The following is a 14,654-nucleotide window of genomic DNA, read 5'->3' on the forward strand; positions in this document are numbered from 1 at the left end:
CCGGGAGGCGGAGCTTGCAGTGAGCTGAGATCCGGCCACAGCACTCCAGCCTGGGTGACAGAGCGAGACTCCGTCTCAAAAAAAAAAAAAAGAAATAATCTCTTTAAAGGATAACGAGAAAGATGCGTGGAAAAGTAGATTAGGGGCTAAGGTGGTAATTTTGTTTTTTTGTTTGAGACGGAGGCTGGCTCTGTCACCCAGGCTGGAGTGCAGTGGCGCGATCTCGGCTCACTGCAACCTCTGCCTCCCAGGTTTAAGTGATTCTCATGCCTCAACCTGTAGCTGGGATTACACCACGCCCGGCTAATTTTTTGTATTTTTACTAGAGACGGGGTTTCACCATGTTGGTCAGGCTAGTCTCGAACTTCTAACCTCAAGTGATAAGGTGGTAAAATTTTGAAGGAAGGCGAAGCTATTTGGATACACCAGTAGATCCTGGAGATTGGGAATGGGAGATTATGTCCACGGTGTTGTTTGTTGGTGTCAAATCTGACCGACTCTGTCCTGATTTTATCATATGTACAATGGAGGCTTGAAATTGAAAGTTTGAAAGTTTTGAAATTGAATTGAAAGTTTTTAAAGGTGCATTTCTGTTCTACGATTCTGTGTCTGTGACTAGTTAGAATATAGTTGGAAGAAAGCTTTGGGAACTTCAAATTGGGATCTTGTGGAGCTGGCAGATGCTCCCCCTTCCCCCTTGGTTTGGCAGGATGCAGTGATATTTGTGCATTATTTAAATTTCAGATGTGAAACAACATCGTGAAAGAGATAGTACTGCTCTTTACAAAGATTTGAATGGGACAATACATTTTGAAACTGTTGGCAGTCATTCTCAGAAAAGTCTAAGCTGGCAGAAGTTACAATACAGAGGCTGAGAAAAAGTTAAGATTACGAAAAATTTATCTGATTAAGCAGTTGCTATTAAAATGTCACAAACCTTATCTCACTTATTTTCCATCTCTATGCAGTGGATCATTCTCAGTTTTCGAGGTACAAAAAGGGAAAGCCAAGAAAGGAATTCTAAATTAAACAGAGGTTTGGCTGGAGCCAGTTTCTGCAGTAAAGACACTAGCCAAAGCACATAAACTCAAAATTTGCTAATATCTTTTATAAAATAATGGTTTTGCTGGAATGTATTAATAGGAATCAGCCAGGCATGGTGGTTCTGTAATCCCAGCACTTCGAGAGGCCGAGGTGGGCAGATTGCATGAGCCCAGGAGTCCAGGAGTTCGAGATCAACCTGGGCAACATGGCGAAACCTCATCTCTACAAAAAAAAAAAAAAAAAAAAAAATTAGCCGTGGGCGGTGGCTCACGCCTGTAATCCCAGCACTTTGGGAAGCTGAGGAGGGCGGATCACCTGACGTTGGGAGTTGGAGACCAGCCTGGCCAACATAGTGAAACTCTGTCTGTACTAAAAATACAAAAATTAGCCAGACGTGGTGGCATGCACCATCAGTCCCAGCTACTCTGGAGGCTGAAGCGGGAGAATCACTTGAACCCGGGAGGCAGAGGTTGCCGAGAGCCAAGATCGTGCCACTGCACTCCAGCCTGAGCGACAGAGTGAAACTCTGTCTAAAAAATAAATAAATAAATAATTTTTAAAAAATTAGTCGGCCAGGCGCAGTGGCTCAAGCCTGTAATCCCAGCACTTTGGGAGGCCGAGGCGGGCGGATCATGAGGTCAGGAGATCCAGACCATCCTGGCTAACCCGGTGAAATTCCGTCTCTACTAAAAAAATACAAAAAACTAGCCGGGCGAGGTGGCGGGCGCCTGTAGTCCCAGCTACTCGGGAGGCTGAGGCAGGAGAATGGCGTGAACCCGAGAGGCAGAGCTTGCAGTGAGCTGAGATCCGGCCACTGCACTCCAGCCTGGGCAACAGAGCGAGATTCCTTCTCAAAAAAAAAAAAAAAAAAATTAGTCAGTCGTGGTAGCCCATGCCTGTATTCCCAGCTACTTGGGGGAGTTGAGTTGGGAGGATCACTTGAGCCCAGTAAGTTGAGGCTGCAGTGAGTCGTGATCATGCCACTATACTCCAGGCTGGGTGACAAAGCGAGATCCCTTCTCTACAAAGAAAACAAAAGAAGAAAAGGAAGAATAAAAGACTAGGAGTCATCCACCATGGACACTGAGTCTGATAACCACATACTTTCCTCAGCATAAATCTCCCAGTAGAGTTGCTTTTAGAAAACAGAAGTCATCCTGGCACAGTGGGTCATGCCTGTAATCCCAGCACTTTGGGAGGCCAAGGTGGGAGAATTGCTTGAGCCCTGGAGTTGGAGACCATCCTGAGCAACACAGTGAGACCCCATCTCTATATACAATTTTTAAAAGTAGCTGTGTATGGTGGCACCCATGTGTAGTCCCAACTACTTGGGAGGCTGAGGTGGGAGGATGGATTGAGCCCAGATGGTGGAGGCTGCAGTGAGTCATGATCATGCCACTGCACTCCAGCCCCAGCAGGGGAGTGAGACCCTGTCAAAAAAAAAAAAAAAGAAAAGAAAAAGAAAATAGAAGTCAAGAATGGAGACCCAAATGACTGTTGAGAGTTTCTTTGGTCTGTAGTTATTTTTGTATTGTTTCACAACCTTTCTCAAAAAAACAAACAGGTTTTAAGTGGCCTAATAGGTATTCTGTGTCTCTGGTTCTCTTTCAGTGGGTTGTCTTCTGGCCTCAGAGTATCCCTTATCAGAGCCTTGGGCCCCTAGGCCCCTTCACTCAGTACTTGGTGGACCACCATCACACCCTCCTGCGCAATGGGTAAGGAGAGCTGCACAAATGGATTGTGGACACTGGAGCTCTGGTCTCATGGGAAACCTGGTAGGCCTGCAGCTGCCTTTTGGTATCTAAGAGTAGTGTTAGTTCACATTAAGGCACTTTTCTTTTTGAGATTGCTGTGTTAGACTTCATCAGCAGATAACTGTCACCTTAAAAACTATTAACTTTTTTTTTGGTTTCAGTTATTGGCTTGCCTGGCTGATTCATGTGGGAGAGTCCTTGTATGCCATAGTATTGTGCAAGTAAGTCTTTGAAGCAGCTGCTGGTTGCCTTTCTCTTAGTAGCTAATATAAATTGAGAGTAGCCACATTTAAATAATTCACACACTTGTAGGCTGAGAACATTCTCAGGGTGGAGCAGAATCCCCATGCCTGATACTGAGCCTGGTGCAGAGGGAGTACCCAGTAAATGTTTGATGAATGCATTCATTTTATGTTGGTTAACCAATTAATTCGTTATCTAATTCAGATGACTTTTGTTATTTATTTTTTTTTTTTTTGAGACGGAGTCTCGCTGTGTCTCCCAGACTGGAGTGCAGTGGCGCGATCTTGGCTCACTGCAAGCTCCGCCTCCCAGTTCACGCCATTCTCCTGCCTCAGCCTCCCTAGTAGCTGGGACTACAGGCGCCTGCCAACACGTCCGGCTAATTTTTTGTGTTTTTAGTAGAGACAGGGTTTCACCGTGTTGGCCAGGATGGTCTCGATCTCCTGACCTCGTGATCCACCCGCCTCAGCCTCCCAAAGTGCTGGAATTACAGGCGTGAGCCACTACGCCCGGCCAACTTTTGTTATTTTTTAACAAATTTTCTGGGTAGCCCCAACTAGACCAAAAGACTAGGAGCCTGGCTTCCAGTTTACAGTAGAGCTAAGTGACTGACCTAGGCCGATGACTCACAATCCTCGTTTTGCAATTGAGCCACCTGAGGAGCTTTTTCAAAATACATACATCTGGTTTCCAGACCCGGAGATTCTGATTGGGTAAGTCTTGCCTCAGAGACAGGAATGTGTTCTTTTTAAAAGCTCCACAGATAATTCTAGGATGCAGTGCTAGTTCAAAGCCACCAAACCAGACCCCACTTGGCAGATGCTAGTGTAGGTTAATACTGTATGAGAATACTAGAAAAAATTATCTTTATGTTTGTACTCAAGTATATACAGAAAGTGTGGTACAATGAAAAACACGGTTATAGAAATGCCAAATTGCTTTCCAATTAATTTCTGGTCAAGATATACTATCTCCTCTATTATTTTTCTATTCTAAAAGTGGAAAATAAGATACTCTATTACTATTACTATGTTTCAATCATAAAAATAATCAATATTCATTGGGCACTACTATGTCAGAGACTGCTAAGTATGTTAAATAGAATTATCTTACTCTGTTTTCCTGTTTATTAAACAAAGAGTCTAGACTTTTTTTTTTTTTTGAGACAGAATCTTGCTTTGTCACCCAGGCTGGAGTGCAGGGGCGCAATCTTGGCTCACTGCAATCCCTGCGTCCTGGGTTCAAGCGATTCTCCTGCCTCGGCTTCCCCAGTAGCTAGGATTACAGAAGCCCACCACTACGCCCGGCTAATTTTTGTATTTTTAGTAGAGACAGGGTTTCACCATGTTGGCCATGCTAGTCCCAAACTCTGACCTCTCAGGTGATCCGCGTGCCTCGGCCTCCCAAAGTGCTGGGATTATAGGCATGAGCCATTGTGCCCGGCCACAAGCTAGACTTTCTATGAAGAGGGGCAGAAAGTAACTTTACTATTTCTTTCTCACCCCTCTCCAAGTAAATTTGTTTTGTAGATTGTTCCCCACCTTCCACTGTATCTCTGGATGGAATTTCAAGCAGATCATAGGATTTCCAGTCACCAGCTGATATTATCCATTCTAGCTCAGTCTACTTGTTAAAACTATAAACTTTCTTCTAATTCAAAATGTCTGTTCTCATCCAGCTGGGGCGCAGGAGCCTGCAATGGGGAGAAGGGTGCAGTTGATGTCTTCTCTTGCACTTCACCTTCTCCTCTATTCATTAATAATCGCTGCTTGTAGTCCCTTGGGATAATGGGAATAGTTAGGGAGAAGGAGGCTCAGCCTTAAATAGCTGCTGCTGGCTGGGCGCAGTGGCTCACACCTATAATCCCAGCACTTTAGGAGGTCGAGGTGGGTGGATCATTTGAGGCCAGGAGTTTGAAACCATCCTGGCCAACATGACAAAACCCCATCTCTACTAAAAATACAAAAAATATTTTAAAAGCCAGGCATGGTGGTGCGTGCCTGCAGTCCCAGCTGCTCAGGAGGCTGAGGCACGAGAATCGCTTGAAGCCGGGAGGCAAAGGCTGCAGTGAGCCGAGATCGCGCCACTGCACTCCAGCCTGGGTGACAGAATAAGACTTTGTCTCAAAAAAAATAAAAATTAAAAAAAAACAGCTGCCGCCTTGTGATCAGGCAGCTGGGTGCTGTGTGTATTGCATATCCAGTATTGGCTCTTTCTCTCTAGAGGGGATGTGGTAGATTTTTGAGACACTGTTCCTCACCTGGATCTCCCTTCTGCAGTTTCCTTGATGATTCGTTTAGATACCTCCTCCAGAGTGCCACTTGCGGTTTCACCCTCAGAGTCTGTTTGCTGGGGAGAATTACCCTTTTATTGAGATCACTTCCGTCTTTCAGGTGGGCCTGTGATACAGGGTCCCTTTTAAAACTACTCATGTCCGGTGCCTTCTTTAGGATCTGTATGGCTCACAGTAAACAACTGCCATACCCCTCCAGTGGGATAATCTGCAAGCGCATGCAGTTCTTAGTGTGGCAGTGCTTCCTTCTCTCCCAGCAAGCAGGCCAAACAGTGTTTACTCTTTGGAATCAAATATTAAACCCTTCCCCAAATTCCAGAGGACTCATGTCAAGCTCTACAAATGATTCTGTTGAAGCCATTCTCTGGGCTTGACTTGTGGGAAATGCCACAGTCCACTAGGACCTCTTTCCAATGGCCTCTGCAGCATCGCAGTGGAATCTCAGATTGGAAGTGTCCGGTGCATCCCCTCAACTTGGAATGTAGGAGTGCCTGACACCTATTTTGTTGTTAGCATTTGGAGTATCTGACGAAAACCAAAATACTCAAATTTTTATTTTTATTTATTTCTTATTTTTTTTGCTTTTTGAGACGGAGTCTCACTCTGTCGCCAGGCCGGAGTGCGGTAGCGCGATCTCGACTCACTGCAACCTCCACCTCCCAGGTTCAAGCGATTCTTCTGCCTCAGCCTCCCAACTAGCTGAGATTACAGGTGCCTGCCACCAAGCCTAACTAATTTTTGTATTTTTAGTAGAGACGGAGTTTCACCATGCTGCCCAGGATGGTCTTGATCTCTTGACCTTGTGATCTGCCCACCTCCGCCTCCCAAAGTGCTAGGATTACAGATGTGAGCCACCGTGCCCGGCCCTCACATTTAATATACGATTTTTTTGAAGGGCAGAGGGAGAACAGGCATAGAGGTTAGGTCACTATTATTATGTTCTTGAAATCATTTCTTTATAGTCTAACATGTTGGAATGTATCATTAGTCACTAGAAATCAGAATAAATACTCCTTTTGAACTATGAGATGATGACTGGGCATGGTGGCTCCCACCTGTAATCTCAGCACTCTGGGAGGCTGAGGCGTGTGGATCACCTGAGGTCAGGAGCTTGAGACCAGCCTGGCCAACATGATTGAAACCCCATCTCTACTAAAAATACAAAAAAAAAAAAAAAAATTAGCTGGGCATGGTGGCACATGCCTGTTATCCCAGCTACTCAGGAGGCTGAGGCAGGAAAATTGCTTGAACCTGGGAGGCGGAGGTTGCGGTGAGCTGAAATCACACCTCTGCACTTTAGTCTGGGTGACAAAGTGAGACTCTGTCTCAAAACAAAAAAAGAAAAAGAAAGTGCCATTTTTGGTGGGGGGATGGGGGGCAAAAACCCTTTGCTATTTTGGTAGATTAAAAAGGGTATCTAGCCATTTTAACTTGTATTTATTTGATTACAAAGTGAGGTTCAACCCTTCTTTGAAAGGTGCTTGTAGTTCTTGTTACATAATAATATTTTAACAAGAAAAATAGGGCCGTTTTTCCTTAGGGATAAATAAATTAGTATCTCTTTGAGGCCAACATTCATGTTCATTGTTACCGTTTTACAGTCTGGAGTTTTCCATTCAGAATATATAACTTATTCTCTTAGTTCAGAAATTAGATTCTTGCTGCTTGCATACCTCGGTTGGCTCTGCAGCCCTTAGAAAGGTTTTCAGGTTTTGCAAAAATTTATATGTACAGTGGATTTTATTACAATGGAGAAACAGAAGTTCTTGACAAGTGGAAGTACTCTGTGATAGGGCAGCCCCGAGTGACCAAAACAGATAAATTGTGAAATTTTTCAAGTATCAGAGGTAACATTTTTTCCTAAGGCAGGAAAAATGTAATCACAAAGATATTTTTACATGTGCCTGGGTCTTGGTGGAATCGTTTAGGGACATGTGAATTAAATTAAGAAAACTCTTAAAAGGCTTTTGTCTTTTAAATAGGCAAAATGAGCTAAGAATACAGATAAAGGTGTGTGAATGAGAACAAGTTATGAAGACCCCAGGAAAACCCTTCTCCGGGTTACCTAGCCACCAACTGTGACCCCTCTGAGGGAGGAGGAAACAAGCACTGCTGTTCAGTGAGCCTGCTCTTCCAAGATGACAACTCATCTTTATTTTTCTTTCCTAAGTATCTTACACATTTACAGGATCATATAAATTTACTTTCCAAAACAAAATATTTTTGTTGTTTTGCCTATTTCAAAACAAACATGTTTGTTTTTAAAAGTTAATAATGTTGTGCTAAAAACTCAGCTAATAAAATTGAAAGTTGGCCAGGCGCGGTGGCTCACGTCTGTAATCCCAGCGCTTTGGGAGGCCGAGGCGGGTGGATCACAAGGTAAGGAGTTTGAGACCAGCCTGGCCAATGTGGTGAAACCCTGTCTCTACTAAAATACAAAAAATTAGCCAGGCGTGGTGGTGGGAGCCTGTAGTCTCAGCTACTCGGGAGGCTGAGGCAGGAGAATCACTTGAACCTGGGAGGTGGAGGTTGCAGTGAGCCACGATTGCGCCACTGCATTCCAGCCTGGTCGACAGAGTGAGACTCCATCTCAAAAAAAAAAAAAAATGAAAGTTGCTGGGCGTGGTAGCTGATGCCTGTAATCCAATTATATATATACATATAGTTATCATCTCTTTTATAATTGGTTTCCATGGTCACCTGTGCCTATTTTAAATTTTATTTTATTTTTTAAGAGATGGGTCTTACTGTGTTGCTCAGGCTGACCTTGAGCACCTGTGCTCAAGTGATCCTCCTGCCTCAGCCTCCCAAGTAGCTGGGACTACAGGTGTGCTACTGCACTGGGCTAACATATCCTTATTTGTCTATGTCTATACATATAAACTTACCCGTCCATTAATAAGAGTGTATAGCATTGTATTATATAGATGTGCCTTAACGTATTTTAAAAATCCCCATTCTGATGGGCTTTTAAGTCTCTACTTTTTTACTATTATAAGCAATACAGCAATGAACATGAATTGCATGCATTTGTCCTACTTTGGTATTTGTTCTCTTAGAAAAAATTCCAAGATCTGGAATTTGAAGATTAAAGAATGAATACTTTTGGCTGGGCGTGGTGACTCACGCCTGTAATTCCAGCACTTTGGGAGGCTGAGGCTGCTGAATCACCTGAGGTTAGAAGTGTAAGACCAGCCTGGCCAACATGGTGAAACCCTGTCTCCACTAAAAATGCAAAAAAAAAAAAAAAATTAGCAGGGCATGGTAGCGGGCACCTGTAATCCCAGCTACTCAGGAGGCTGAGGCAAGAGAATCACTTGAATCTGGGAGGCGGAGGTTGCAGTGAGCCGAGAACGCATGACTGCACTCTGGCCTGGGCGACAGAGCAAGACTCTGCCTAAAAATAAAACGAATGAATGAATACTTTAAATTATGATATGTATTGCCATATTGCCTTTAAAGCTATGGGACTAATTTATGCTTCTAACATAAGTAAATGATAGTGCCCATTTCCCCACAATCTCACCAATACTCTTCAAATGGCTGCCTGTCCTTTTCTTACCTGTTTATGGGCACTCCTTGTTTTTTCTGATCTTGAGTACTTTGTCCTTTAGGTATCTTGCAAATATCCTTTCTCACAGTCTTTTTGTTCTGTTGGGTCTTTTGATAAACAGAAGTTTATCAATGTAGTCAATTTTATTATTTATATTAAAGTTATATTCGTTTACAGCATCTTCTAACAGTTTTAGAAATTTTTTCTTTCACATTAAAATTTTCAGTCTACCTAGAGCTTATTTTTTGTAAGAGAGAGGTTTCCAACTTTACCTTTTCCATCTGGATGCCCAGTTATCCCAGAGCTATTTATTGAGACATTCAGTCTTCACTGATGTGCCCTACTTATATCATACATACTTATATGTATGGATCTGTTCCTGACCACTCTATTCTGTTCCATTGGCCTATTTATCCTTGGGCTAACACAAGACTATCTTAACAGCAGCAGTTTTGTAATCATTGTTATCTGACAAAGCATGTCCTCTCATCTTGTTCAATAGGATTGCCTTTTTGACACCTTTGCATATTCTATGCATTGTCTTGTGCTACAAAAACAAAAAGTAAAGATGTTGAGATTTTCATTGGATTGACCATGTGAACAAATTTGGAGAACATTGGCATATTTCCATTATGTTTTTTTTTTCTTTAAGGTCAGGAAAGCATCAAATATTTCTGTTACTGAGTCTTCTAAATAATGAAATGGTCTGTTTCCATTTATTTAGATCTCCTTTAATATATATATAATTTTAAGAGGTTTTGCACATTGTTTGTTACATTAATTTCCAGCTACTTCTACTTTGAGATGTTATTGTAAGTGCCTTAAAAAAAAAAAAAAAAAGATAGGGTCTCCCGGAGGCTGAGGCAGGAGAATGGCGTGAACCCGGGAGGCCCCAGAGCTTGCAGAGAGCCAAGATCGTGCCACTGCACTCCAGCCTGGGCGACAGAGCGAGACTCCTTCTCAAAACAAAACAAAAAAAAAGATGGGGTCTCACTATGTTGCCTAGGCTGATGTCAAACTCCTGGGCTCAAGCGATCCGCCTGCGCCAGTCTCCCAAAGTGCTGGAATTGCAGGCCCGAGCCACCACACCTGGCCAACTTTTGTTGTTGTTGTTGTTGTTGTTGTTGTTGTTGTTTGAGATGGAGTCTAGCTCTGTCGCCCAGGCTGGAGTTCAGTGGCATGATCTTGGCTCACTTTTTTTCATTTTCTAACTGTTTGATGGTAGTTTGTATGAATATAATCAATTTTTTATATTGACCTTATACCCAGCACCTTGCTAAATAAATTTATTAATTGTAACAGTTGATAGATTATTTTCAGTTTTTCAGGTATAAAACTGTCCAGAAATACAGTTTTATTTATTTCTTTCAATTCTGTCTACCTTTTATTTATGTTTCTTCCCTCCTTATTCTACTGGCTAGAACTTCCAGCAGTGCTGACTAGAAGTGTGCCTTGTTCTTGACTTCAAAGGAGAACTTTCAACATTTTGCATAATGTTTATTATAGAGTTTTGTAGATCTTTTCTATCAAAATTGGGAAGTACCATTGTATTTCTAACTTTGCTGAGAACTTTTATTAAAAATGGATATTGGGTGTGGACGTAGGTGGCTCACACCTGTAATCCGAGCACTTTGGGAGGCTGAGGCAGGAGAACTGGTTGAAGCCAGGAGTTCAAGACCAACCTGGGCAACAAAGCAAGACACTGTGTCTACAAAAAACAAATAAACAAACAAAAAACCCAGCCAGACATGGTGGTGCATGCTTGTGATGATCCCAGCCACTTGGGAGGCTAAGCTGGGGGGATAGCTTTAGCCCAGGAGTTTGAAGCTGCGGTGAGCTATAATTGTACAGTACATTCCACTATAGGTGATGGAGTGAGACCCCATCTCTGTGTGGGGGGGGGGGGCGGGAAGAAAAGGAACGGATGTTGAAATTTGTCAATTGCCACTCTGTATTAAGATACTCGTATGATCTTTCCCTTTTAATCTGTTACTATAGAAAATTATATCATTTTTACACATGTTGTTTTTAAAGTTTGTTTTAAATAAAAGTCATCCAAGTGAGACTTATTTATATACAGTTGAGACTGTAGCAAGCCATTCACTTCCATTGGGTCATCTTTTTTTTACACTTCGTTTTAGGCAGTTGAATTTGAATGACAATATAAGCAGGTGTTTATCATGACTGTGTGCCAGGCTCCTTCCTGAGCACGTTGTGTGTATTATCCCGTAAATCATCTCAACACGCAGTGAGATAGCTACTGCTGTTCCTGTTTTTCAGATGAGAAAACTGATTCTGAGAGATACTGAGTGATTTCCCCAGGTCACAGCTGGTAGGTAGCCACGCTAGGATTTATATCTGGTCTATTTTCAAAACATTTGCTCTGAAGCCATACCAGTGCTTTTTACTCCATCCACTCATCAGAATCACATGAGAAACAGTCTTATAATACTGTGCCCTAGACAGTAGCCAGACTAGTTCTCAGGGAATAGTGTACCATCCAAAATACATTTATTAGAAAACAAGAAAGATGAAAAATAAACAAACCATCCAAGATAAGAAGCCAGAGAAAAGCAGCAAAATAAATCCAATGAAAGTAGTGGGGCCGGACGCGGTGGCTCAAGCCTGTAATCCCAGCACTTTGGGAGGCCGAGACGGGCAGATCACGAGGTCAGGAAATCCAGACCATTCTGGCTAACAGTGAAACCCCGTCTCTACTAAAAAATACAAAAAACTAGCCGGGCGTGGTGGCGGGCGCCTGTAGTCCCAGCTACTCGGGAGGCTGAGGCGAGAGAATGGCGTAAACCCGGGAGGCGGAGCTTGCAGTGAGCTGAGATCCGGCCACTGCACTCCAGCCTGGGCGACAGAGCGAGACTCCGTCTCAAAAAAAAAAAGTGGAAGGTATAATTTTTTAAAAAACTATATAGAAGACAATAACTCCCATGAAACTGTAAGATTAACATCTGGTGTTTAAATTTTGTTTTTTCTTTTTTAGGCATAAAGGCATCACAAGTGGTCAGGCTCAGCTACTCTGGTTCCTACAGACTTTCTTCTTTGGGATAGCGTCTCTCACCATCTTGATTGCTTACAAACAGAAGCGCCAAAAGTAAACTTGAAGATGTCTGAAAGCTTGCTTTACACTTTTACATTCATTCTCACCTTTTTTGTGTGGGGGGGGTAGGGGAGGTGCAGTATTTACTCAGTGATCTCTCTACTTTCTAGAAACTGTCTGTCCTTCGGAGCTATTTAAGACCCCCTCATTCGTCATTTTTTTCTCCTATATGCTCTTGTTGAGCTTGAATAGACCAGTTGTTACTTAAGAAACAGAGAAAGATTTTAGCTTTTCAGTCCTATTTGGCAGAGGACTTCAGCTACCTTCCTACGGTCTTTAGCTGTGTTGGCGCCCTTGTGTGCTCTGAGCTAAGCCACATACTAAATTGACTTTTTGGTTTGTATACCCTTGTTCCCACCTTCTGATGAAAACACCTTACCCTCACAACCACCATCTTTCCTCTCCTTTCCCAAAGCTCTTTCCACCTTGCTGCACTAAGATAAAGTGACATTTTCACTATATGTCAATTCCACACACATTTCTTAGGTACCTGTGAGGTAGGATCCTATCCTCTCAAACTTCCATTTCTCACGCTACAGAGAAAGATAAGGAAGATGAGCAAGTGCCTGGAATGGGGCAGGCTGAGTGGTCCCACAGACATAGAGGCACGCTGAGAACCTGGAGGGGAGACTACAGAGTGCCTTCCCTGATGCTGCAGCCAGAAGTGATCCTTCCCTCCACCTGGCTCCTGGGACACTGTGCTTCGTAGTGTGCAGGGTCTGATGGCACTGCTAGATTGCTCCTTCAGCTCAGGGCCACGGCTTAAACAGCTTCACCTTTCCCCTCAGCACCTGTCCCACTACCTTGCACACAGGTGCTCTAACCATGTTTATTGAACAAAGGAGGGAAACTGATTTCACTTTCACCTGTTCATTATCATTCCAATTTTTATGTGAAAATGGCACAACCCATCTGGGGTACCCTCATCCCAAAAGAAAAGTCCAAGTCTGCCTTTGACTCATACCATCTTTTTTGTGGGTTCCTTGGTGAGAAACCTTTATCTTTTTCATACCTTTCTATTATCAATCACTTCTCCAAAAGTGTCTCTTTCCAGCTCTGATTTATTCAAAAACACACAAGCATTCCTGTTTAGAGATTCTAGCCTATGGGTTATCTGGCTAGTTACTACCTCTCCTGTTCACTTAGTTATACTTTATTATTGCTCACAGGTTGGGGAGGCAGAATGACTCTGCCACCACTAGGAGCCATTAGGGCTTCCTCCCTGGAGGACTGCCTGCGTGCCCTCTGGGGACTAGCTCTCATTTCCCTTCTGTGGTACAGTGGGGCAAGTTATTTGTATTAAACAAATATTTATGAGAAACAACCTCCTCCCCAAAATGGAACCCCCAAGTAAAGCACAAGCCTGAAAGATTATGAACTATGAATTGTCTCTAGTGGAGATAAATTTTTGCAAATATATCTCAGTCTTTCCCTGTGTTTTTCTGGTGATTAAGAAGTTACTTTTTGGTAAGGAAAAGGATTTTTGACCATAGAGTTAGGCATCATGGAAATTCAAACCAGATTTCTTAATACCTGATCTTCCTCAAAGAGAAATAATAACAATAATAGTGGTGCTGGGAACAATATGGCAGATTATTGAATGAAATGGATTAACTTGAATAAAATGCTGTGAATTATCTCTAGCTGAATGCTTTTCTTGTATTTGTCGGTTTTGACATATTTGATTCTTCTCAAATAAACTGTACTAGGGAACTGTTTATACACTTCAGATATGTTTGTTTTTCACTGATAAAGAAATGCAAAACACTGTGGTTGTTGGGTATATACGTATTATATTTTAGAACTGTCCATACTCCACTTACCTCCTCCACATACAAGGAATCACTAGGGTAGACAGGAGTGTCTCCTTTTCATTGTAGGATTGTCTCCTTTTTGTTTCTGTTTTTATTCAACATTTGATTAAGTCTATGCACTAAGTAAGGAGTGTTCTGGCATTTTTTTAAATGCACGAAGTCCAGTATGCATCATTTAACAATGGGGATGCATTCTGAGAAATGCAGTATTAGGTGAGTGCATCATTGTGCAGATGTCATAGGGTCTACTCACAAACCAAATGGTAGAGCCGAGTACACACCTAGGCTATATGTTACAGTCTGTTGCCCCTAGCTACAAACCTGCACGGCATGTAGAGTAGTACTGAATACTGAAGGTAACTGTAACACAGTGGTAAGCATTTGTGTACCTAGCTTTTCTTTAGGATGGGATTAAATATATCCCCGTCTCTATTAAAAATACAAAAATTAGCCAGGAGTAGTGGCGGGTGCCTGTAATCCCAGCTACTTGGGAGGCTGAGGCAGGAGAATTGCTTGGACCCGGGAGGCGGAGGTTGTAGTGAGCCAAGATTGCAGCATTTCACTCCAGCCTGGGCAATAGAGTGAGACTCCATCTCAAAAAGCAAAATGAAAAACAATAGCTAAACATAGAAAAGATACTATAAAAATGTGGTGTTCGAATCCTATGGAACCAGCATCATATGTGCTGTCTGTCATTGATCAAAACATCAGTATGCAGGCACGCCTGTATAAAATCCTATCATCTTATTTGGGGTTATCATGGCTTAGATGCAAAGCGGGATCTAGTGAGCAAATGGTGCAGATCATTCCTTTCATAGACCCATAAACATCTCAGCGAGGT

The 14,654-nt window shown here is 42.6% G+C and overlaps 2 protein-coding genes across 6 annotated transcripts in view; both read left to right on the plus strand.

The window, feature by feature from the left end:
• The window catches only part of TMEM254 (transmembrane protein 254), a 14,952-nt gene extending 1,235 nt beyond the window's left edge, over nt 1-13,717 (plus strand). For 2 of the 4 annotated variants that reach the window (XM_033208954.1, XM_033208953.1), the window contains exons 2-5: nt 2,656-2,759; nt 2,960-3,019; nt 11,168-11,219; nt 11,883-13,717. In XM_033208954.1, the coding sequence (XP_033064845.1) occupies nt 2,656-2,759; nt 2,960-3,019; nt 11,168-11,171 (168 nt within the window). In that variant the 3' untranslated portion in view covers nt 11,172-11,219; nt 11,883-13,717. The remainder of the gene's footprint in view (nt 1-2,655; nt 2,760-2,959; nt 3,020-11,167; nt 11,220-11,882) is intronic. The other 2 variants (XM_033208951.1, XM_033208950.1) reach the window with 1 other exon arrangement.
• PRXL2A (peroxiredoxin like 2A) overlaps nt 1-14,654 on the plus strand; it is a 339,130-nt gene that overhangs the window by 171,300 nt on the left and 153,176 nt on the right. The gene's annotated exons all lie outside the window — the stretch shown is intronic.

The sequence above is a fragment of the Trachypithecus francoisi genome, unplaced genomic scaffold (genome assembly GCF_009764315.1).
Source record: "Trachypithecus francoisi isolate TF-2019V2 unplaced genomic scaffold, Tfra_2.0 Lachesis_group9, whole genome shotgun sequence".
Taxonomy (NCBI): domain Eukaryota; kingdom Metazoa; phylum Chordata; class Mammalia; order Primates; family Cercopithecidae; genus Trachypithecus; species Trachypithecus francoisi.